This window comes from Pelodiscus sinensis, chromosome 5 (assembly GCF_049634645.1).
Source record: "Pelodiscus sinensis isolate JC-2024 chromosome 5, ASM4963464v1, whole genome shotgun sequence".
NCBI lineage: Eukaryota > Metazoa > Chordata > Testudines > Trionychidae > Pelodiscus > Pelodiscus sinensis.
Genome location: NC_134715.1, coordinates 16,564,318 through 16,590,957, shown reverse-complemented (window position 1 = coordinate 16,590,957; position 26,640 = coordinate 16,564,318). Strand labels below are relative to the sequence as shown.

Here is a 26,640-nt window from a genome sequence, read left to right as displayed (position 1 = left end):
AATAAGTGCTGTGTAGACAGTGCCAAATTTCAAAATAAGCTATTTCAAAATAACATTGAAATAAGATACTGTACACAATTTGCATATCTTATTTCGACCTAGGGTGCAGTATAGATGCACCCTTAGATTCCTCATTCCCTTCAGCAAAAAAAGCGAAGGGGCCTGTGTCAAAATTACTTATTTTTAAAATATTTCTCTCCTTCATACAATTCCTTCTCCTTTTTGCAAGGCAGCACAACTCTTGTCCCTCACAGCATACATGTGTCACCTTTCCTCCCTATTTAGTTCTGGAAATAAAATGTGAAATCCCTAATGTGGGGCTTAGAAAGGAGATAAGAATTTCAGAATGGGAGAGAAGAGAATTTGATAGTAGGAGAGAACACAAAAGGTTTTTAAATTATATATATTAGTTCTTTGTAGACAATTCTGGCAAGCCAGACTGGGATTCACAAAGGTGTATTTTACGGAGTGAGGTACCCATGATAAAATTGTAAAGGCCTATAGTGAGTCAGAGTGGCCTCCTGCTGATCAGGATGAGGAAACTCCCCCAAGGAGCCCTTGGTGGGTGGTGCCAGAACCACCCAGCCCCACCCACAGGAAACAGGAAGGCAGGGCTGGAGGAATAAAAAGAGGATCTCCAAGCTCAGTTGGAGGTCGGCTCCCGAGCAGGCCAGAGACTTTACCCCAGCCCAAGAGGAGAAAGGCTTTGCCACGCTGCCCTCAGAAGGAGGACTGGGTTGGGCTGCCCGGGCCACTGGTGGGCCCTGAGAACTGGCCATGCCACCACAGCCGCTGCCGGGCCTTGATAGCTGGACCAGTCTGCGGAGGCCACTGCCTGGGCTCACAGATTCAACCAGACCCCTAGGATCCTTGCCAGGCCCAGGCGAGTGGGCTGGACTGCTTTCGAACCCTTTGGACTACTAACCTGTTCAACTGTTTGTTTGTTGTCCCACCCTGAGCAAGGGCCTGGGCTCATAAACTGCTGTTCCACCTAACAGACTACTGTTTATCAGTTCTGTTGTTGCCCTGCCCTGACCCAGGGCCCAGGCTCAAACTGCTGATCGGCTTACCAGCAACTGTTTAACTGTTATTTGCTGCCCTGCCCTGAACAAGGGTGTGGCCTCTAGACTGCCTCCTGGTTTACCAGAAAACTGCTTGACTGTTTATTTGCTCCACCCCATTCCGAGCAAGGGCGAGGCCTCTAGAACTGATATTCGGCTTACAGTCAGGCTTGAGGCCCCGAACTCCGATGACTTGTTGTGTGTCAGTGTGGCCTCCCACTGACACGAACTTATTAGAAGGCTCCTTTGTGACTTGAGCTCTTAAGTCCCTTTTTCAAATGTGACCTAAATACTCAGGAGTCTGCAACTTAGGTTCCTGAAAGCCTAAATCCTGTTTGAAAATGGGACTTTGGAGCACTAACAAACTTTCCCTCCAACACTCAATGAAATTCACTCAGCTCATTCAAAGCCCTTTTTGTTGCTTGATCCCTCACTCTTGTAGTTTATAAAGAACTAGTCTACACTACTATGCTACATCAGCACAGCTACATTGGTGCATCTAGTGAAGATGAGCTATGCCAAGAGGAGAGTGTTTTCCTGTTGGCATAATCACTCCACCTCATTGAGAAGCAGAAGCCACGTTGGTGGGAGTGGCTCCCACTGACATACCACAGAGTGGACCCCACTTTAAGCCAATGTGACTTACATGGCTCAGGGAGGGAGATTCCGTATATCTGAACGATATAACTTACATCAATGTAAGCAGTAGTGCAGAAAAGTTCTCAGTCTAGGATACAGTGACTTCTTCAAATCTGAAGAATGCTCAAGTATGAGCACACTTATCACACTTAAAGGTTTCAGAGGACATTACCTAAATCTAACATGGAAATCTGTCTCAAACCACTAGAGTCCTTCACAAGACAGGGAATTTCAACTTCAGCCACTGATTAATATGATGATAATCCATAGTGTTTTACTATCTATAATTTGTTTATTTAATTTAACTTAATTATCAAGCTCCCAGGAATTTTTTTTAATGGAAACATATGATGAGTTATAGATCAAGCAACATCCCAGCACTTGCAATACCCCATGACTGTAACTATAATTCTTGCCATGTTTTGTTTACTTCAAGTGAGAAGAAAAGAAATTATAAGAGTGTTATATTGTTTTTCAGCATGCTTCAGAGATCTTATTAAATTACTGTATGAAATAAACAAATGCATCTAAGTCTTGCCGTGCATTCAGTTTATTACAGTTTTAATCTTCTATGCATTCATATAATCAAATTAAGCTCTTCCCAACCTTAGCATTATATGTATACGCATATTTCCTTCATATTTGTTTTCAACTTTAATTGTTCACAAGTAACATTATATAATATTATACTTCATTAATCTCATATTGGAGCTACAATTATGGTTTTAAATCTAATTTATAACTACGGGAGGGAACTTTAATACAAATATTGCAGAGTTACAAATTACTAAACAAATTAATTTTTCCCCTTGCTTTAAGATTCAGACACCATTAACACAAGCTGATGTACCCTAACACTGCTAGTGGTTCCTGGCTTGGAATCTCCATTTAACTTCATGGGAGATCTACACTCATCAGATATGACTCAACTGAATATTCAGCTCCTCTGACATGCCAGTAAATACACCTTTTTTCAATATTTAAAGGTCTGCCATATTTTAGAGCTGATATCTAAATGCCATAGGCTTCCTTTTATACATGTAATAATGATTAGATACTGGTTTGGGATGTAATAGTGTAGTCAATTAACTGATTAACTGATAAGAAAAAGCTTATAGGTTAATGCTGGAGACTACACACGTTTCCTGCCCACCCCCCTGACAGTACATTTTTTAGCAGGCTGGCCAGCAACCCAGCTCAGTCCTGGCTCGTCACGGTTCCAGGACCTACTTCTGCTGTGGTCTGCATTGAAGTGTATTAGGAGCTGGGGGAGCAGACAGCCCAGCTCAGTTCCAGCTTGCTCCAGGTCCAGGCGCTCAGAACGCCTCCTAGACAGGGGCTGCTGCCACCCCACGCTACTGCCTCTTTATCAGAGGCAGCAGTGCAGATTGGCAGGGAGCTCCTCAGGAGTGAGGCTGGAGCTCACTCGTTGCCAGCTCCACCCTTGGGGACTACAGAATAGTCAAGTAACCAATAAGAATTCATGAGATTACTCAGCTATTCAATTAACCAATATTTAATATTCCTAATACAGCTTTGAGCCAGCAAAAGTTTTCCACAAATATTCAGTTCGCATTCTTTTGAAGGAATTCAGGTTAGCCATATTAGTACCCCTTCAAAGTTTGCTTTCTGATAATATTCACACATTTCAGAAAGTTTCTGCTGGTCAAGTATATGCTTTTCTTGAATAAACTGGTTTTCTTCTAGCCCAGGCCAATTCCTACTTGGGCTGGATAGAATTTCCCTCTGGACACAAAACTATCAGAGCTCTTTATTCGGATATTCTACCATGTAGCAGGTCCAGAAGATTTTCCTTCTAGTCTTCATCTCTACTTCTCTGTCAGGCTGGGATCAAGCAGGGTCTGCAGCATATGCTACTGCATATTCTTGCTACAGATCTTAGGGAAAAAGAGAAGCCAAGAAAAAAGTGGCTCATCACCAAGCTCAGAAAAAGAAGTTTTAGCGGAGATCTTAAAACTCACATAAGAGAGAACTGGTCTAATACGTGCAAAATTTCACAACAAAATTGTACAAAATGCTAATTGTCCACTAGGACCTCACTGTAAATATTTTATTTGAAGGGGAGAAAGTGGAAATGTTTTCTTTAAGTTATAACTACAGGTTGTACCGGAATGAACCATGGATGTTCCTGGACCAGAGAGCCCAGGAAAAGGGAGGTCTGGAAGCAAAGCAGGAGCGCATTAGGGGACACCAGCCACCCAGTATTTTTGTGTGGAAGGGGGGATGGGTGGCACAGTGCAGAGTTCTGGCCTCAGTGGCAGCCCCAGCAATGGCCCGGGAGGCAGAGTTCTTGCCCTGGCCCTCCACTCCATCCCTGGTTGCACAGGTCCAGCTCCGGCTGCAGAGCCACACAGTTGCTGAGCTGCTCTGCCCTGGCTGTACAGCACTGGCTCCGGCTGCATTACCAGGTGGCTGTGGAGTTCTGCCCTGGATGCAGATCTGTGGCCATGGTGCTCCATCTTGGCAGCAGCAGGCTGGCAGCATTTAGACAGCCTAGGAAGCTAGGGCAGCAATGGGTGCAGGCCATGAGGGGAGGGGCCTTCCCTGGTCTGGCAAATCCCCTAATTCAGGAACAGTCAGGTCCTGAAGGGGCCAGACCAGCGAGGTTCAACCTGGATTGCTATGGATGTCCTGGTATTTTATTTCAGCTTGAAAACTCTTCACTATTTGCAAGAATGCCTCACCCTTTTGAAATCTTTGGGGAGGACGTCAGGCATGAGTGGATTGACTTGGTCTATCCATCTACTCTCAACAGTTCGTAGGCCCACCTTCCTCTTCCCCAAGCTAACAGAAGTGTCTAAAGGTTAGTCAAGGACAAGTTTTCCCCTGTTGCAATGGTGCAGCTATGACCTCAGTGTGATAAAGTCACATGGTGGCACAGACAGCAGTAGAGGAAATATTTCCTGTACTCACAATTGCTGAACTGGTTGGGTAACAAGAATAGCAGGCAACCTTCAGTTATTCATTCAACTGTAAATGAGAGCAGAATTCAGCCCTATGAGTCAACTATAAGGCCTGGTCTACGCTAGGACCTTAGTCCGAAATTAGCCCCCCCCCCCGATTGCTTTCGTAAATGATGCATCCACACTACCAAGCCTGTTATTCCAGAACAAGGGACTGCAGAATTTAAACTCTGTAGTGCTTTTCATCAGGAACCACACTATTCCCGAACTTGTAAGTCCAAAACACTGTTAGTGTGAATGCTCCAGTGCTGCTAATTTGAACTAACTGGCCTCCAAGAGGCCTCCCACAGTTCCCTAGGGTACTTCCTGGGGCTCTGAGTCCAAGGTAGCATGTCCACATTAACAGACACTGTCTTTGACTACATTCAATTCTTCCCCATAGTAACACAGAAATCACAGGGGCCCAGAAGTCAAATTTAGTAAATTTGAAATAATCTGCTAGTGTAGACATGGCCTAAACATTTAAAAATATAGTTATACACTTATTTTCTGTCTAGTCTAGTTATAATCCTACTATAGGGCATCATCTATATATATATATATATTAGAGTACCCCTGTCTTCAAGTTAATTTGTTCAAGAATTCCTCCTAAACAGTAAGGGTATGTCTACACTACCCCCCTAGTTCGAACTGGAGGGGGGGGGGGGTAATGTAGTCATACGGAGTTGCAAATGAAGCCCGGGATTTGAATTTCCCGGGCTTCATTTGCATAAAGCCGGCCGGCGCCATTTTTAAATGCCGGCTAGGTCGGACCCCGTGCCGCGCGGCTACACGCGGCACTGGGTCCGACCTAGCCGGCATTTAAAAATGGCGCCGGCCGGCTTTATGCAAATTAAGCCCGGGAAATTCAAATCCCGGGATTCATTTGCAACTCCGTATGACTACATTATCCCCCCTAGTTTGAACTAGGGGGGTAGTGTAGACATACCCTAAGAGCCAAAGGCACTTAAATTTGGTATGCAGCCTCCTCTTCTCCTAACTTAAAGCAAGGCCAGGGTTTGGTTCTGACAGCAAAACCAGAAGCCCTGGGAAAAGAATTATTTTCTATAACATGCAAAGGGAGGGGATGCTGTTCAGAGGGATGCGATATGAGAGTAGCCGGTGGGCATAGTGAGCCCACAGGTGAGAGGTAGTTTGCAGTGTGTCTTTTGGAGGCAGTAATACCACCAAGGGCATAGCCAGCAGGGTCTACAATATCAGATAAGGTCAAATTTATTAAGGTTGATTTCTTACCACCTAATTTTGAAAGTTGAATGTGCCCTCTGTGCACTAGCATTCTACATAGTTCAAAGTAGCATGTCCCTAGTACGGGGACTGCCACTGACATCAAGAGTGATGCACTGTGCCTATCCCACGGTAGCTATCCCACAGTGCCTGTGATGCTTTGCCTCCTGGGTTATGCTTCCAGTACATGTTGGGACCAAAACTGTGCAGCGGATGATTCTGGGTTCATGTTCTCAGAATCCCATAATGCGCTCTTCTACTCCCTCCCCCCTTGCTTGAGATTAACAGGAAACAGTCTTTTTACATCCTTTTTGGCCCTGATTACATGCACAGATGCCATAGCAGTGTGAACATGGTCCCTCTTGTGGATCTCATTGTAAGTACATAAACTGCAAGAGGGTACTTCTTGATTGTGCTGCAGACGCTGGTAAATCACAAGGTCTGTTTCACCAACATCAATGTGGGATGGATGGGAAAGGTGAATGACACATCTTTAGGGACTTCTGCTTCTTCTGAAAGTTGCAACCTGGACCTTTTTTCCAGATTGGAAAATTCGAGTCAGAGAGGTGGAAATTCCAATAGTGATCCTTGGCAGGCCAACCTACCTCTTGCTCTCATGGCTCATGAAGCTGTGAACAGGCAGCATGGATGCCAGTAAGGAGCAGTTCAGTTACAGGCTGAGCAAGTGCAGAATGGTAGAGGAATGTGCTTTTGGATGTTTAAAGAGGAGGTTAGGTGTCTACTGACTAGACTGGATCTCAGTGAATGCAACATTCCCTTTATGGTGGTGCCTGCTGTGTGCCCAAGAATATTTGTGAGAGCAAAGGAGAAAATTATTTGGCAGGGTGTGGGGCTGAGGCAGAGCTCTTGCCAGAGATTTTGAGCAGCCAGTCACAGGGGAAAGAAGGAGAGCACAACATGGGGCTGTGCAAATCAAAGAGACTTTGAAAGAAAGTTTTATGACTGGCCAGTTTTAGAGTTATTTAGTTGTGATACACTAAGTTTCTCAAATCTGAAGAAGAGCTCTGTGCAAGCTGAAAAGCTTGTCTCTTGGACCAACAGAAGCTAGTCCACTAAAAGTTATTACCTCAAAACCTTGTCTTCTCAATGGATTCATTTGTTTATCAGAGACAATTTAGACACGTCAGTTCATTAGGCCAAATCATTTTTGTGTGATCCAGGTTACTCCTTGAAAGGCAAGATCTACTTGCCTTGGTTTAAACACGAACAACACCAAATAAACCTTTCTGACGTGGGCACTGTAAAAATTCTGTACTGAAAAATGTTTCTGTCATCCTCAGAGTGGTTCTATACTGCACATCATATATTATATTACACACAATGAGAAAATGAACATTCAGACCACAAAAATGATTATTCAAAATGCCCAAGAAAAAAATAATAATCAAAGATCAATCTACAGTATCATATTTTAAAAAACAACATATTTTGGTACTGCCTTCTAACTAAAGCCAGAAAATGGTTTTACAACTCAAAATATATTAATAATTACTCAATTCTGCCACATTATTCTGCAGTAAAGCTTAATAGTTCTTTATAAAGGACATTCCTACCACCACAGTATCACAAAATATGAAGCTTAAGAATGAGAAAATTACCAGAAAAGGTTTTCCAAGAAATAACTGCTTAGAAGATTTAGCTCCCTTGAGTCTGATTCTGTATAAGGTAGCTTATAAGGACACTTATTACAGAAAATATAGTTTCTTCAAAACAAATCACAGTGGAAGAAATCTAAAACCCTAGTGGAGTACTGATTCAGTAATGAACATATTAAGAATGCTCAAATCATCATTACATTAAGGTCATACATCAAACAAAAGGCATTTATTGCAAATCTATCAGGATTTACCTTCCTGGTCACACCTACCATGACCTTCATCTTCTAATAATCTAAGAGGCTATGCCTATTCACATCTGACCATTCACAGAAACATTAAGCAAATTATATTACAAGTTGTTCACATTTCAAAACACATACAAAACACTACCTTCTTATAAAGTATCATTTCAACAATTCTGGAGAAGTTCTATGAGTCCTGTTCTGTTTATGAACTGGATTTGGAACCCAACAACCTCTAAAGACAGTGCCATTTTGCAGAAATAGTAGGCAATTATGAGATGATAAACATTCTTTTGTGGTACATAATGGAAATTATACAGGCAATAAAAACAGTTCAACCATCTTTTATCAGATTGTCCAAAACAGTCTAAAAATATTCATCTTTTCAAGTTTCAAAGAGGGGTCTTTTAGGATGAACTGTAAAATCAGATGCAAGTCTTTCAACAGGATTCCATGGACAGAGACCCTTTCTGCATTGGAGACCAAAGTTCACATCACTACTAAAGAGCAATGAATAACACATAATAAAAAATATTAGGGAGCTGGAGCACTCAACTTACAAAGAGAAGCGGAAGGATATGGGCTTAACCTACAGAAGAGAAGAGTGAAGGGGGATTTGATAGCAGCCTTCAACCACCTGAAGGAAGGCTCCAAAGAGGATGCAGAGAGGCTGTTCTCAGTAGTGACAGATGACAGAACGAGGAGCAATGGTCTCAACTTGCAGTGGAGAATGTCAAGTTTGGATATTTCGAAAAACTATTTCACTAGAAGTGTGGTGAAACACTGAAATGGACTACGTAAGGAAGTAGTGGAATCTCCGCCGGTAGAGATTTTTAAGTCCTGTCTTGACAATGCCCTGGCAGGGATGGTCCTGCTGTGGGCATGGGGTTGAACTCAATGACTTCCTGAAGTCTCTTCCAAATCTATGATTCTACGTTTTTAACTTTAGATAGGTAAGCAGGCACCCTAGTCGCAATACACACAAACATCTAACTTTATGCATATGTAAGTCCCTTGCTGTATCAGAGTAAAAATGCACTGAAGACATGAATCAACTCAAGTAACCAATAATAACCCGTATGAGGTTATTCAAAGCTATCATGTTACTGCTTCATACAAATTTAGCAATTTGATTACAAACAGGGCCATAAAACTGATATGCCATTTAGTTCCAAACTCTTCTTATTCAGGACAACACACAAATTCACTTTAATTACAAACAGGTATTAAATAAGGCACAAATATTCAACTAACAGTCAAACAAATCTGCATTTTAATTCTTGGTTTTATCCTAAACATTTCTGAAGGACTCTGTTTATTTAGTAACTGGTAAATTTTCAGCTAAATGAATCCTTGTTGTCTTCATCCTCACTGTAGTTTGTTAGTTACATTATATGTGATCTTCAATTTGTTTACTGTTTTTTTCTTAACTATATTAGTACAATAATTTTTTCCAAAGAAGTCATCCTTTATAGAAGGATCATCTTTGGTCCAATTAAACAAAGTACTGAAACAAATGCTTAAATAGAAGTTAAATGAAACCACTCAAATACTCAATCCTTTGCCAACTCAAGGCTTCTGTTTCTATATTATGACACATTCTCATGTATTGGTATCTTATGAATGGATTTCCTGATTGTTTACATTTCCTAGCAGAATACTGACCCAGTACACTTGAGGAGTCTCTCTTACAACATTGTCCGTAAGCGCCTAAGATTGTACAATTGCAAGAACTCTCAATTAATAGTGTGATCATAGATGTTTAAAGAAAAGCTATTTTTAAAGCACGATAGTAATATTACAGTATAGCTTTCTCTCCCACGTGCTTTGTTAGACACTTGCAGTGAAAAGGATTCCTCACATCACAATTCTATCTCTGCATCTTCTTGATTTTGATTTTAAAGGATTAAGACTATCTTTGGAACTTTCTACCCAGGTAAAAGAATTTGTAGAATAAGTGTTATCATCTGTACTCCTTCAAGAGAGGCCGGCTGAGCTATCACCATAGCAACACAAAGAGGCCTTGAACACCTGCACTGAATATTTGTTTTTAATATTTTATGACTACAAATTTAAATAACAGATCCATATTATGTTCTAGATCAAATGTGTTTACAAATTTGGGAAGGGAGCATAGGAGAGGGTTTGGGGCCACCTACTTTCATACAGATTATTAACTATGGCTGAGAAAAAAATCCTTTGCTACATTGCACAGTGGAGAAGGAAGGGAAAGGACTCACAGAAACTAGCTTTTTACTAGTCACTAAATGCTCATACCTTGCTTCACTGAGGATATAATATAGAAGTTATAGCCCTCACGCTAAGGACATTATAACTTAACCCCCTACCAAATACTATTACTCAAGAGGAGAGCAATGTGTACTCTTGGCACTTTCCCAGCCTTAAGGCAATATAGTTAGATAGCCAGAAAGCCTTAACGCCCTCAGAACTATGCTGTAGCACTATGATTAGTATCATGTATTAGGGATCAGGACATATTGTTCTTTTTAGTTTTTTCTCAGTGAGACTGAGGCCATCACCCCAGAATTTTCTGAGCAATAACTCCTTATTGCCAGCAAGAAGCCCTAGGATTCTGTGCCCACCTGCAGCCACTTTCTCACCAAATTCTTAACAAATGTGCTCTTAGCGAGTCAGGCAGGATTTTTCCTGCTGTGTACAAATCAAATATGATCCAATAATTCCCCCGATATGTTTAACAAACAGCCTTAAATTAAACATTGATGAGAGGGAATAAAATTGGTTGTGTGTGAGTGTGTGAATAAAATTGGTTGTGTGTGTGTGCACGTGATCAACATGGCAACAGTTTGACTAAATTGACACTTTACATGCTTCAGCTTGAAGACTTTGCAATTCATCCCTTATTACGTAGGTAACTAATAGATAATTATGTCTAAATATTAATCAATATTTCTATAATGCTAGAACTTAAATCTATTCAGTACACAATTTTATCTGACATGACGTTAGTTACTCAGAACATCAGACAATACATTAATCATAAAATGGAGTAATTGGCTACAAAGTGTTTTGAAAGTTTCAAGATAATTTCCTGAAATCTTGACCAAAGACACTCTCAGCAGTTCCGGAGAGGGTGTTTCCTTTCTGCCCCCTACGTATTTTGGGAGATAGACTATAACAAATATACTAATAAAGTGTTTGCTTTTGATTCATGTGGATACTTTTAAATATGTTTCAGCAGTCACAGGACACAAGATAAATAGAGCTTCAAAGAGACTGCAAGGCACATCTTAGGGTTAGGGTTAGGGTAGCAAACCTCTATAGCATCAGAGAGATCTGAGCTTGTTACTGAGACCTCTGTGTAGATGAGAAATGCATACGATTGCCAGGGGTGCTTTTGAAAATATCATCAGTGTGTTTTTAAAGGGGAAAAAGCTAGCCTTACTAATTAAGTGAAGGAAAAAGTCAACTAAAAAGCACCAGTCACTCCTTGAGCACGTACAGTAATTGTCTTAGATGAAATCCACAAGAGATTAAAAAGGTGAAACTTCAGATCAAGCTAATAGTGGAGAAGGCAGAACAAAGAACATTGCAGGTTTGCCTCTTAGTGGAGAAAAATATACATCTGAGCCTGAATATTCTGGCTCCCAGTCTAAAACTTTGAGTGCTAGAACCTTCTTCAAATATTTTGTATTCACAGAGAGGTCAGAAGGATGTGATGCAGAATCATGTTCCTAAAATACTACTACTCCCTATATAAAAACATTTTTCAATATTGAACTAAATGTGAACCCAGAAAAACTAATGTCTGTGATGTAGCTAATCATGAAATTGTAGATAGCCTCATAACCAATGGCTTATCTGAAAAGTGGAATACATATTACAGTTGGATACTGATCTAGCCATGGATTTCAGATCTTGAATTAAAACTGCCTATATAGGGTAGAAGGAATAGGGATAGACAGGCTTCAGATCTGATGGGCCATATCTGTTACTAGTTGAAATACAATTGAAACACCACCAGTATTACTAACTTTGATCCTTACTTAGTGCATTTGACTCTAGGTTGAGGACCTGATTTCTAACCTCTTAATATTTCAAAATTTGCAAGTGTTCAGACTAAGGTTTTGTGGAAATAGAATTTTTGATAATAAATATCCCAAATTAAATTTCTTTATTGCCAGCTGAACTGAAGATAAGGACTTAAATGCAGCCCAAAGATCTCTTCTTGAGTAATGATGGTTGATACTATAGAATCCTAAGTTATTTTTAAAATTACCTCATGCATTTTAAAATGCATAACCTACATTTTAACTTCAGTGCTTAGTCTCTGTAGAAAGCATTTTCTTCTTTTTATGAAAAATGTATCTTTGCCATTCGCCAAGAACTCAATTGTTAAGGAACAACCATCCTGCCTGGTATTTCAAGATAAATGTTGCTAACCATGCTGTGGTTATGATTCTCATCCAAGGCAGTGGTGCAAGATATCAAACTACAGTCTGTTTAATTTAATAGGATTTACTTGGAAGCCCACTACTACGCTCCTAAAACTGCCATCGTAGCTTACATCAAAGCAGTAAAACAGACACTGAAAAAACTGAAATATCGAAGTAGAGCAAAGCTTTTAGGAATGAACGGTCTTTATACTATCAACTACTGAATAGAAAGAGTATGCAGGCATTAAGAATTATTTCTACAGAAATAAAGAACTGTATTAAAACTCTTTAAAATCTATTTCCTTGGATATGAATGTCTACTGCCTATCGCACACTGAAGACCCACGCCATTACCACAACCACAGGAAGGTATTTACTGTTAAACAAATTTCTGCCCTCAGCTATATAATCATAAATCTTGGGTGAAGTGGAAAGGAATTGCTCATGTGTATCTAAGGGCATAGTTTGGTTTTTCTGCTTAAATTGCAATAGAAATAAGTAATTTATTCACTCACCGTTTGGCCACTTCAGGCATTTTTGGCTCTTCTTTTTTCTTTACTTCCCCAGGTAGTTCTCTAGGTGTCAGTACTACAGCAGCACAAGAGACTATGGATTGATATGAATCTTCCCGACAAACTGTAAAGATAAAATAATTTGTGTGTTAAAAAGCATACTCAACCTCAATTAAAAATTATATTATATAAATATATAGTTTGTCAAAACAGTCACAATATGATCAAAAAAGGAAACAAATGATTTATCAAACTGGCTGTGTCTAGACTGCAGGGTTTTTTTCGAAAAAAGTAGCCTTTTTTCGAAAAAACTTCACCTGCGTCTAGACTACAGCCACGTTCTTTTGAAATTAAATCGAAAGAACGCGGCTTTTCTTTCGACGGTGGTACTCCTCATTTCACGAGGAAGAACGCCTTTTTTCGAAAGTGCTCTTTCGAAAAAAGGCATTCTTGAATGCAAACAGGGCTTTTTCGAAAGAGAGCATCCAGACTGCCTGGGTGCTCTCTTTCAAAAAAGCGGCTCACTTTTTCGAAGAGATTGCAGTCTAGATGCTCTTTTTCGAAAGAAGATTTCAAAAAAGCCTCTTTCGAAAGAGGCTTGCAGTCTAGACGTAGCCACTCTGACTGCCACAACATTTTCACAGTAACAGAAAGACAATTTTTTGTCAGCTTTACGTATTTGGGTAGCACCTTCTTCTTGCCAAAAGCCCTAAATATGCCAGTACAGTTACTCATGTGTAAGGTACAAGGTCAGAATGGCAGAATCTGAAACCTTCCCCTCCCCGTTTTTATATTTCTCATGTTTAAAGTGATGGAAAAATCAAGAGTTAGATAAAGCAGCACACCAATGCAAACCTCTGCCACTTCAAAATTTCAAACCAAACAAGAAAACTACTCTTTCTTATGGAGGTTTGAAAAGGTGTAGTTAGTTGTTTTTTAACAAATTTCCACAGATTCTAGTTTTATTCATTGTCTGTATGATGGTAGTGCCTGTCAGAACCAGATGGTGACAGAAAATATTCAAACATAGTATAGGCTCATTCCTGCCCTGAAGAGCTAACAATCTAAGCAGACAAAGAAATAGTGAGGGAAAAAACAGAGGTATACAAAGGTAAAGTGACCTGCCAAGGATTTTACAAAGGCATTTACAAGCCCAGAACTGACCAGGTTTTCTGAGTCTAAAACCAGTGCCTTATCTGCTGAACCATGTGAGAGCATGACTGAGAAGTCGATTGTCTATTAATAGGGATTACTTAAATATTCCACCCAGACCATATTCAAAACAAGAACTATGTCAATTTACCTGAGCTACGGATCTTGTCAATTATGCCAACAAAATAAAAGTGCTCTACAATAAATAAATAAATAAATAAATCTTCTTCCTAAGAAATACCCTTAGTAGCGCCATAACTGTGTACTAGATCATGCATGAGCAAGAAAGACCAGAATGCGATTAGCCGGGTTTTTTTAAAGCAATGAGTTACTTTCAGTACTTGCAGGTAAAAAAAAAAAAAAAAAAAATCTTATATGTATTCAGGCTGTAGGATCAAGGATGATCAACAATAGGGCTGTTAGTAAGTAGCCGACTAGTCGAGGTGTGTAAGTGACTAGTCGCCTAGGCAAGCTGTGGTCGGCATGAATAGCAGCTACTGCTGGAGCAGCCCCTGCAGGCAGCCAGCCCTAGTTGCCATGAACAGAGGCTGCCCCGGCAGCAGCTTCTGTTCACAGTGGACAGAGCTGGCCACTGCAAACAGGGGCTGCTGGCTCAGCACAAGCCAGGACCGAGCAATCTCAGCTCGCGCTAATCCAGGATGCTGCACCTCTGCATTTTAAATGTAGTAAGAGACCAGTGGCTGTAACTGCATTTAAAATGCAGAGCCGCAGTGCAGGTGGCTCCCGGAGCTACCCCCGCTGAGGCTTTGCACATCGGTCCTTATCGACTAATCATATAGTCGACACAAACTGTATCAACTACACGATTAGTCAGATAACCGCAGTTTAACATCCCATCCCACAATGCGCCCACTTCTTTTCAGCATCCTTTCCTTCTGTGCAAGCAGAGCTAAAGCAAAACTTCATCAACACTTTACCACACTGGGCTGCCACAAGGAATAGTTCTGTGTGAAAATGTGCAGCATTTTCAGTTATTCCAGTGGATTTAGGGCGCTCCAACACTACTTTATATATCTGACCACACAGCATCTCACTATACACGCCTGAGGGAATTCTGCACCAAAAATGATACATTCTGTGCCAAAACTTAAAATATTTTGTGCACAGCATTTTGAAATTCTGCAAAATTCTGCATTTTTGTCAAAACAATACAATAGAATTACACTATTTTCACTGTTTTGCTGACAAGTTTTTTTAAATAAATTACCAAAAATAATTGAAAAGGTGAGATTATATTGTTTTTGTGTTATTTTGACAATTCAAATATACAGAATGTTACAGAATTTTAATTTTTTCAAGGCAGAATTGCCTCGAGTACCAGTTTTCTGCATAACACAGTCTGGGCGTGGGCAGCTTGGTGGGGAGTCTGGATGCCAGGGCGATAGGACTCTGCAAGGAGGGGGGAGGTGAAGCCGGTTAGGCTCAGTAGAGGGGAGAATGGGGCTTGGTGGAATGGAGGTTCAGAGTGAAGCTGGTTGGAGACCAGTGGAGTGAGGGGTCCAAGTATGATGCAGGGGGTGAGTCTTGGTGAAATGAGTGTTGAGGGGTTCACTGGGGGGGGGGGGCTGGGTTCAGGAGGCTCCTGTTACAGAGAGGGCTCAGTGGAGGGTGTTCCAGACACGCAGGTAGAAAAGGGGTCACTGTACACTTTACTGCTCCCCAGTCCGTCCACCCCCCATGCATTTGGACCCCTCCACACACCTGAAACTACATACCTAAGCCACACCAGTGCAGTTTCCTATAGCAAGGGGATGTTTCTGGAGCTTGATCTGACCCATCCCAGGTGTTCTATGCAGGGAAGGGGGAGAGAGAATTCCATCTCCATCTCCCCTCTCCTCTCCCAGTTGGGACTATCATCCCTGGTGACCAGGGTATCATCACAGCCTCCAGTGCTCAGCTTCACAAAGAGACACGTCTGAGTTGCCAAGCTGTGAGTTGCTGGGAGGGGTAAAATAGGACAGTACTGAACCAAGCAATTGTCCTTTGCTTTTACTTTATAAGAGTAGAAAATGTGTGTCCCTTCACTGGAACAGCTATAGTTTTGTACTTTCAATCTGCAGAGTGAACATCCCGAGCTATCTGGTCCCTACAGAGGATATTCTGCCTGATAATTTTGGTCAATTAGTGGATTCTTCAGGGCTTATTCAAATAATCTTTTCCAGAACTTCATATGAGTGGATCAATTCCTGCAATCTGACTATTTTTTTGTAGTGGGTAAGTGGTTTACTGTGGTCAAAAAAGAACCCCCTTACACATGTGGTTGAAGGTAAAGCTCCTTAACCCTGCAGAGATTTATTTACTTGATCAAAATTTATTTTGAGTTTGAGACATTTGATCAATTGTTTATTTTCCTTCCAACTTCACACAGATGTGCAGTGTTGGCATCAGTTCTCAAAGCAATTACATTTCCTATCTTGCTAGCTTGAATCTCCACATATCCATAAGTACATCATTAATGGTACAGGATAATTAACTAAAATGTCATGAAAAGGTGGCAACAAGGCAAGAAGCAATATTCATATCCTTGCCTCTTATTAGCTCTTCATAACTTTCATTACAGCAATAAGAATATGGCTGACTGCAGGCTATCAGCTTTCATATCATGGCAAAAGATTACATGCTTTTTAAGGAAGATATTTTGCTGTCACATTTTCCATGTCTTGTTTTTTTCTAACAAAGTTTCTTTTTTTTTTCCTTTTGTGTACTGCTGGCATGCATTTTATTGAATAAATAATCATTGGTGTAATAATTTTATGTATTATCTTTTATCCTGAAGAATACCAAAGCATTGACATACATCAAGGAATTTATATATACATAGGGATTAAGCTACTAGGTAACTATGGCCCTCTTTGAGATCAAACAAATCTCTTTATAGCACACTGAGATATTACATGTTATACAAGATTAGCCATCACCAAATGAAACTGTAGGGAGAATTTAGGTAAACAAAATATAATTACATGAGTTTAAATTTAGCTAGAATATCCCATTATAAATGACTCTCTCACTCTTGGTTCTGCCATGAATGCAGAAGACTGGACTTGATCACTCGAGGTTCCTTCCAATCCTGTGATTCTATTTTTAAGTGATTTCTTTATTTACTTCTATTGTGTACCGACTTTTGTTCATGCATTGGTCTGAAGAAGGGAAGAGTGAGAGGAGAATTTGATAGCAGCCTTCAACTACCTGAACAGGGGTTCCAAAGAGGATGGAGCCAGGCTATTCTCCGTGATCACAGATGACAGAACAAGAAGCAATGGTCTATTTTGGATTTTAGGAAAAATGATTTCACTACAAGTGTGGTGAAGCACTGGAATGTGCTACATAGAGAGGGAGGTGATAGAATCTCCACACTTACAGGTTTTTAAGGCCAGTTTGACAAAGCCCTGGCTGGGATGATTTATTTGGGGTTGGTCCTGTTTTGAGCAAAGGGCTGAACCAGCTGACCGCCTAAGGTAACTTCCAACCTGCTGTGTATTGTGGTATAGATTTAGGATAGTCTGTTTTTAAAGTTGGAAAACAGTTTTGTGAAATTATTTCTATGTATGTATTTTCATATTTATTTCCTTCTCTATGTTATGGTTCACTAGCCCTTACCAATGATACTTTTTTCCTGACCATGTGAATACTGTTCTTGCTGGATTTGGTATGGTGAGAAATTTGCAAAATACCCACCAGTACTTATTTTCAGTTCAAATCCTGAGATCAGTTAGTACCCCATGACATAGTATAACCACAAAGGACTTTCTTCCATCCATAAATCGGAAATATACCTATCGCCAAAAGTTTCTAATAAGTTAAGTGAAATGTATTGAATCTAATCTTCAACAAACAAGCAGGACAGAAGTAAATTCAGATGCTAACACATTTGAAAAACAACATTGTAGTGTCCGAATTTCCAAGCTCAAGAATAGTTTTGTCTCATTGCCTAACTGCAAGTATTTCTCAGTACATGCAAACAGTAGAAATATAAGGCCCAAATGTGCTTTCCTTACACTGAACAGCATCTACCTCCACAAATTGAGAAGTACAGTTCTATTCTACATGTTTAAGATATCAGACTGTGGCCCACAGGGGGAAATACAAGGTGCATCTACCCAGCATCCTCACCTCAAAATAAACTATGCAATTTGCACTACGCATTGCATAGCTTATTTCGATGTTATTTCCAAATAAGGCGCTATTCTGAAATGTCCCTTATCTCTTGTGCAATGAGGTTTATAGGGACGTTGCAATAGCTAGTCCATTATATTTTGATATAATGTACTTGTTCTTAAGATGCGGAATAGCTATTTTGAGATACCTCTGGTATCCCAAAATAGCTCCGCTGTGTAGACATAGCCATACTGAGTAGTACTACTTCTACCACACAGGGTGGATTTTTTTAAACATCACATGCTTTGCATTAGCATACGAATCACTGTGTCTACACTAGCATTTAGGTTGAATTTAGCCAAATAAGGTTGATTTTCTAAACAGTGAGACCACACTACGAAGTCCACTCTATAGATTTCAAGGGCTGCTGAAGCTGATTTTGGGTACTCCTCCTTTTACGAACAGTGATGCAAATTTCAACCTTACATGGTCAAATTCATAGTAGTGGAGATCCAGGGTTGAGAAACTTGAGGTTCCTGGCTACTGGGCAACATCCCACGGTGCCCTGTTCTGACCACTCTGGCCAGAACTTGCACTTCATTTCCCAAGTGGACAGCATTGTAGGCACACCTCAGAGCAAGCAGCACCCCTGAACAGCACATGCATCCAGGACTTCCATTAGTTTAAGTTCCAAGAACACCAGTTTCCAGGGACTGAAAAGAGTACCAGCATGGAGTGTGTTTGGATTGCATTGAGGTGAGGGGAGAGGAATCCATTCTCTCTGAGCTCCGAAACAGCAAAAAAAAATTCTGATATCTACACACTAAGATAGCACAGTGCCTGGTGGAGAAAGGATACTCCAGGGACTTGCCAGCAGTGCTGAGTTAAAATAAAAAAAGCTGAGGCACTCCTGTCACAACACTCAGAACAGTAATGAGGAGAACAGCATGGTAGTGGAAGGGGAGGAGGAGGAGAATGGCCAGCCGACGAGTGGTGAGAGCCAAGAATTTTCATCAAGATGGAGCCAATCCCTTCCTCCCAGGATGTTCACAGTTGAGTACAGATCCCAGGGAGAGCAATTCTGGTGAGTTCACAATATTTTTCTTACCAGAAGTGGATTAAGGCAATTAGGTGTGATGTGTGGGGTATTCTGTGCCTTCACAATGAAGGGGATCCCAGAACAGCTTGCTAACATGTCTGGAGATGGAACAGGAATCCTCCCTGCACATTTCCATGAAGCACTTAAATGGGAACTCTGTGATCCTTCTCACAAGGTTTCAGGGGAGGCCAACCTTATTCTGTCCTCCATGGTAGGACACTTTCCCATATCAAGCCAGCAGTAAGTGGTCTGGCATCGCTGCACCACAAAGCATTGCAGCATAAGGCCCAGCTTTCTGGCCACATTCAGTCAGCATCAGCTCCCTTCCACTCTGATTTAGAGAAGACTGAAATCTTCCATGGCAAATTGGATGAAGGAGGAAGGAAAGCTATTAGCTGCTGTCTCTGCTGCTAGAATGGCTTCAGCTAATGACAACCCATTCCTGACCCCTTTATCCCCCCCCCCCCCCCAGACTTCCACAGGATGGGAAAGTAGCATTGTCTCAGGAAGCAGGGTGTGGCAGACACAGAGGAGGGAAGCAGAGAGAGCCACCGCTCTGCCCTGCCTTCCCCCATCCTGCCTGCAGGATCATACCCTAGCAGGTCCCTTATTATATCTGCCTCCAAACTGCATGTGTCCAGATGCTCGTTTGAGAACTCTGTTGTGTACCTGTTGCACAGTGGCTGCTTTAGAGCATAACTTTGGTCTTGCACAGAACACATCTCCATTGTCTTTAAAGAGATTTTTGCTATATCTTAATAAATTAGGTTGTAGGCTCCACAATGTACTTCCTGTAATGTGTGCACTTGTAACTCTTCATTACAGCAGGAATAGCAGGCAACTTGCTGTGTACTCCCCTGGCTCCACCAACTGTCTGGCTCACACAAATCCAAAGGCAAAAACAGACAAGAAAAGATATGTTTAAGAAGCATATAGGGTAGAGGAATACGTTCCTGGAGGAGATGTGGGCATACTGGCAGGACAGGATAGCAAAGATGTATAACAGGAAAGAATGTAGGGAAATGCAAACTAAGCAACAGGGGAATATGTTTTCTTGTCTGACAGCTGTGATGGAATGCCTGGAAGGAGCCTGGAGAGGAGAAAACACACACACACACACACACACACACACACACACACACACTTTTCTTCCTCACCCACACCATGTAGAATAACTTTTCTTCCTCACCCAGTTTCATAGCCTCCACCTCTAGGGGCCCCAGGATACGGGAGGGAGAGGGAGGGGGATTCAAGAGCAGCCTCACACTCAATTTCCAAGGCCAAGTAGGCAAAAGATCCTCCTTCTCACATTTCTGACCTCCCCCTACCTTCAAGTCTCTGTTGTCTTCCCTATATAAAAACACATGATCTCTGAACAACGGTCTCTTTATTGCTTATATTGCAGGAGTGGGGGGAACTACAGGCAAACACTCTGAATGCACAGGCACCTTGTTGGGAACAACATGCACAACTATCATCACTGGCCATTCATAAAGTTTTCTTTCCCAGCATCTCTGATTTGTCCTGTTCTGGTTTCTAGCTACTCAAAATCTCTGGCTAGAAGCTCTGCCTCAATCTCCCATCCTGCCAGATAACTTTCTCTCTTGATCTCATAAATACTATGGAGCACACAGCAGGCTGCCACCACAAAGGGAATGTTGTGTCCCCAGAGGTCTAAGACTCCTAAACCTTCCCTTTAAATGCCCAAAAGCACATTCAATCACCATTCTGCACTGTTGCTCAGCCTGTTGCCTGTTGCTCTTACTGGGGTTCAAACTGTGTACATCTTCATGAGCCATGGAAGCTAGGGGTAGGCTTGGTCACCAAGGATAACTATTGGCATTTTGACCTTTTCAATTCTAATATTTCAATATGGGAAATAAGTTCCAGCATGCATCTTTCTGAAGAGGCAAGAGTTCCTAAAGATGTGCCTGTCATGCACCTCTCCCTCCCATCCCATATTGATATTAGTGAAACATGTCTTGTGATCCCCGGTGCCCACAGCACCATTGAGAAGTACCCTCTGTGGTTGACGTTCTCCTTGGCAAGGTATTTGGGTGCCAAGACGGGGATGTGTGAAATGTCTATCGCTTCACCGTAGTTAGGGCACTCCATTGCAGCAAAGCCATCCACCGTGGTATCCATGTTTCCTCTGTAGCAGAATGGTATTGATTGTTTTGGCTATTTGTATAACAGTAGCTCCCACTGTAGATTTCCCCACTACAAACTGATTCCCCACTAACCGGTAGTTGAATGATGTTGCAAGCTTCCACAGGACAACAGCCATGCGCTTCTCCATTGTCAGAGCGGGTCTCTTTTTGGTATTTTTGCACTTCAGGCAGAGGAAAGCCATCTACAAAGTTGCATGAAAGCAGCCTTGCACATTCAGAAGTTCCATACATGCAGCACAATGAAGTCTCACCTGTCTGTGCTTGTCTAATGGCACCAGAACCGGAGGTCCACTGTGTCAGGAGGATTGAATGCTGGCTGCATTTCCAATTCATTCAACACAAGGGCTTGCTTGTGCAGCGTGCATTTGACACACCAAGATGGAGGAGATTCCTCCTCATCCTCTTCCTGTTAGAATGCCATACTTACACTCTCAAAATATTGCACCATTAAACACACCAATATATACATCAACATCACAATGGTTTGATGCACAATGGGATCCATGACTAGGGCCATCCCACACAGCTATAGCTTCTGTGCTGATAACCTGAGCCAAAAAGGGTTCAAAAAAACTGTTCCCCTTGACCTCAAGCATTAGGGGAGGGATCAGACAAGCACATTATGGGACACTGATGACATGAACCCAGAACCACCCATTGCACAGTTTTGGTCCCAGTGTGCACAAGGAGCATAACCCAGTGGTTATAGCTACCCACAGTGTATTGCTTTCAAAGTCGATGGCAGTCTCCCTAATGGAGACTTTTGACTTCAAACTATGCTGAATACTTGCGCAGGGTGGGGACATTCAGCTTTGACTTTGCAAAATTCACCTTAATAAATTCAACCTTATCTTGTAGCATAGACAAGGGCTAACTTGCTTCGCAAGAGGAGAGTAGTTGTTCCTGGTCATCTAATCAGACATATTTAGTATGAAATCTGAGATCCATTTTTTTTCAATTTGTAGGAGAGAAAAGATAATTGCTCTTTTAATTGCTTGCTAAATGCCAGGAAAGTGGCAACAAAGTATGTGAAGGACACACAAACTACATGTCTCATTAGCATATGTGCTTTTTGCAAACCTCCAGAATGTGTGTCCTTGAAAACCATTCATTACAACAAGAGCAAGAAATCAGAGTTAGAGTACATAAGCAGCTAATTTTATATTGTACATAGCAATTTCTTTTTCTGTCAGCAATAGTAATACTTACTACCACAGACATGCATTACAAATGGAAAAACTTCTAGCAAAATATACTGTAAGTCACATACAAATTAGACAGTACTTTCCAAAAACGTTCTCCTTTTTTTTTCATAGTACAAGCACAGTTCTAGTAAACAAACTCATAATGATTGCAAAATAAAGAAAATAATGAGAAGAGCCTGGGTACTATTTATGGTCATTTTGGTGGTCTACACTGCAATTAGATATCCACAAATGGCCTATACCAACTGATTTGGGTGAAGGGAATCAGGCTCAGAGATGTTGAACTGTAATGTAGAGGTTCAGACTCAGGCTTCTGCAACCTGAACTCTAGGACTCTCCCACTTCATAGTGCCTTAGAGCCTGTGCTCCAGCCCAAGACCAAATGTCTACAAAACAGTTAAGCAGCTCCTTAGCCTAAGTCACATAAATCCATAGGTGAGCTACAGGATTTTATTTGCAGTGTAGGCATATCCCGAGAAATATTTATGTATCTTATTTATTTATTTTATACTAATGAGCTTATATACAGGTTGAATCTCTATAATCCAGCACTCTCAGGACCTGATTATTGCCAAAGAATTTGCCAGACCATGGGAGGTCAAAATAGTCTTGCAGCATTATCAACACTTCCATTGCTTACTGGGCTCTTAAAAGACATTTAAGGATAAATTAGAGCTAAATAACAGCACAGAACACTGAGAGGCAGGAGTGCTGGAATAGTGGGAAACTTGGCCACACCCATGATAAGGGGACATCCAGCTAACTAAAATTATGCTGACCACATATGTAGCCAGACTAGACAATGACAGACAAGAGAGTTTCAACCTGTATAAGATAAATTCTCTATGAATATATGTCCACATATTACTAATAAATATATTTCCACATATCACTAATATTCTTCAACTTGTGTGTCAAAGAAGTGTTTACAGTTTTGATGTCACTCCTGAAATTTCATTTAAAATCTTGGGCCAGGTCAACACTATAATTTTATGTCGCTATAACTCCATTACTTCAAGGAATGAAAAATCCACACCCTCTAAGGCCACTTCTCCACTTCCCAGAGGATCCAGACTCTGGTGATTGATCCTCCAGGGTTTGATTTAGTGCGTTTAGTAAAGATCCATTAAATCAGATACTGAGGGTGCCCCCACTGGCGCCGGTATTCCTCGCAGTCATGAAAAGAAAAGAAAGTTGACAGGAATGTTTCTCCCATCAACCTCCCGCTGTGGGGTCGCCCCACAAAATCGGTGCAAGGTATGTCGACTCCAGCTACATACTTCATACAACTGAAGTTGCATCTTGCATTGATTTTTTCCACCGATGTAGACCTGGCCTAAATATATTCATTATACTAACCTAATTCCTGTATAAATGGGGGGAACATCTGTTGACACAACTACCACCTTTCAAAGAGGTAGGTTAACCAAGGCACTTCCCTGAAGTGTTTTAAGTGGAGAATTTGCCCTTGATGTTTTACAAGAAACTCAGATATTTACCACTAGTCATGCTTTACTCAGGTCAATCTTTGCTGGGTTTATGTATACCCAGAAGATAATCTATTACCAGAAGAATACCACACTTACGGAATATGTTCTCTTTTTTTTCAAGAACAGTTAGAATTACTAATGGAATCAGTTTCCTTTAATTTAGGATATTAACTTTATTAATACAGAAGTTTTAATTCCCCTAACTATTTAATCATGCAAATGGCCAGGAGTCACTACCAAATAACAGCTGTTCAATAACCTGTGTGAAAGGAGTTAGTGGCCTCAGTACAGCTCTCAGCAGAAAGGTATCCAACAAAACAAAAACCACCACAAAGGGCACTAATTAGCATCATAGCTGGGATAATTGATTCATCATTAACTGGTCATGCAGAGTGAAGCACAGTATCACTGCCAGAGGTGGGTTCTCCAAGGAAAGGCTAAAGCAAGCTTATATTGCTGCCAAATATGATCTAACTAGTCTGAGGATAAACAGAGGGCTACCTTTCACAAATGCTAGCTTCATTATAAACAGTTTTTAACATTAGAAAAGAGGCAAAATCAAGTTAGCAATCCTCAATGAAAAAATATTGCTCCTCAATACAAGAACACAGGGAGTCTTCTGATGTAACTAATAGCAAGTACTACAAATTTAGAACATAATGTGTATCTGGCCTAGGGGATTCTCTGTGCTAGATTTAAAAGAGCCTGATAATTAAAAACATTGCACATGATACTCTGCATAATCAAGTATCACAGTTTGGAGCATACACTGATGATTGCACCGTGGGCCCGGAATGAATCCTTCAATCTCGGTATCCTCACAATAGTATAGGTGCACTATACTGGTTGATAACGTTCTCCTGAAACATCAGACATTAACAATTCTGAAGACAGTCCACTGAAACACTCGGGACAATGTCTGAATCCAGCATAGAAAATCCAGTACAGGTTGGACCTCCAAAAACTGGGACTCCCTCACCCATCAGTGGCAAACAGGCTGGTGGCTCGGATCACAGGGGTGCTGGGACTGGGATCGGGGCTGGAGTCCCAATAGCAAAGCCGATGATGTGGCAGCTGCACAATCCCCAGTAGCAGGGCTAGGACCAGGTAACGGGGCCGGGGATGTGGCAGTCTGGGCTGCTGGGCCACAGCTGCATTGCAGCCCGTCGGAGATCGGGGGGCTAGGGCCGGCAGCGGAGAGGGGAGGCGGTCTGGGGGGCAGCAAATTCCCTCATTCCCCTGGTGCTGCAAATTCCCTCATTCAGGACTGGTCAGGTCCTGAGGGTGCCAGGCCAGAGAGATCCAACCTGTATTTCCATTTATTACAGAACACAGCAAACTGTAGGGTAACAAACCTTCGACTCTGGCCCCTAGGTGCCACCACAATACAAGTATTAATAATATCATCTGTTCCCTTATTTTTTTCCCAGTCACAGTGAGACTCAGGAAAGGGCTTTAAAGCTGGAGCCTATTAAACATATATGTAATTAAAGATAGGTAAGAGATGATACACCCAGGCCATTAACCAGTGATTATTCAAAGCAGCAATTGAAAGTGATGTTCAGAGCTTAACTAATACCACTGAAAATGAAAGATTTTTGCTTTTCATTAATGTGGTAAGTCCCTTTATATATGTATACTAGACTCACCACTTTCATTCCTCAGAAAGTTGCATCTCCATCTCTTTGCCTCTTATTAATTTTTCCTTTTCTATAGTCTCTATGGAGGCAACATACGCTTGCCTGGCCAAACCTCTCTGTTCAGCTACCACTAAAAGACATCTGCAGATGTCTCACAAATGCTGAATACCATGAAAACAAGACAGAGACAGCACACTATGATTATCATATGTCTGGGTTATCCTGGACATTTCCTCTTTTTTGATCCTCCACCTCCAGGGTGGTTAAATATCAACTATTTTTAATTCAGATATTTTTCATTTAAATCAAACTTTTTTATTTTTAAATCATCAATGAAAGATTAAAATTTCAATTTAAAAATAAGTTACAATTAAATCTCATCACAAATGTGCTACACCTACACTTACAGTGTTATAAAAATGAATTAATGGTTCTAGTCTGTCTTCTAGCTTCTAGCTTCTTGAAAGTTCTGGGCTTTCAGTTTCTGTTTCTTAGCAGACTAATATATGCAGACACATGCTGGGTAAGATTGTTTTTGTTCTGTGCTTATGTGATGGGGGCCCCTGGGCCAAACATGACAGAGTTAGTTATGAGCCTATGCTGATCGGGTAGTCGAGTCGACTACTCGCATTGCCCCGCTCCCAGCTGCCTCTGTATCAAAAGCAAGAGCCAGTCGTGGGGGAGTTGGCTTAAAAGCCGTCTTCATGGTTCCGCCTGTTCCCCTCATCCCTTGCTGCTACCTCTATCAGAGGCAGGGGCGTGGGGCGCGCAATCGTTGCTTTGAGTGCGGGAGATCCCAAATCCCCACTGGGACCCTGCGCACAGAGGCTACTGCCAGCTGAGCATGCAGCCTGGCTCCGTTCCAGCTCATGCCAGGTGCTGAACAAAATTCTGCAGCAGCTCTGCAATTTAAAACACAGTAGGAACCAAGGGGCAGGCTGCTCAGCTCCTACTGCCATTTAAACTGCAGAGCCGCAGCGGGGATTGATCCCGTACTTGGCGCGAGCCAGAACTGAGCCGGGCTGCCTGCCAACTAATTGAGTAGTTGATAAAAATTCTACAGACTAC

At 41.5% G+C, this 26,640-nt stretch overlaps 1 protein-coding gene across 10 annotated transcripts in view; it reads right to left on the bottom strand.

Moving 5' to 3' along the window:
* Positions 1-26,640, bottom strand: part of CCSER1 (coiled-coil serine rich protein 1) — a 1,130,035-nt gene that overhangs the window by 809,522 nt on the left and 293,873 nt on the right. For all 10 annotated transcript variants that reach the window (XM_075929595.1, XM_075929599.1, XM_075929603.1 and 7 more), the window contains one exon: positions 12,700-12,820. In XM_075929595.1, coding sequence (XP_075785710.1) covers positions 12,700-12,820 — 121 coding nt within the window. The remainder of the gene's footprint in view (positions 1-12,699; positions 12,821-26,640) is intronic.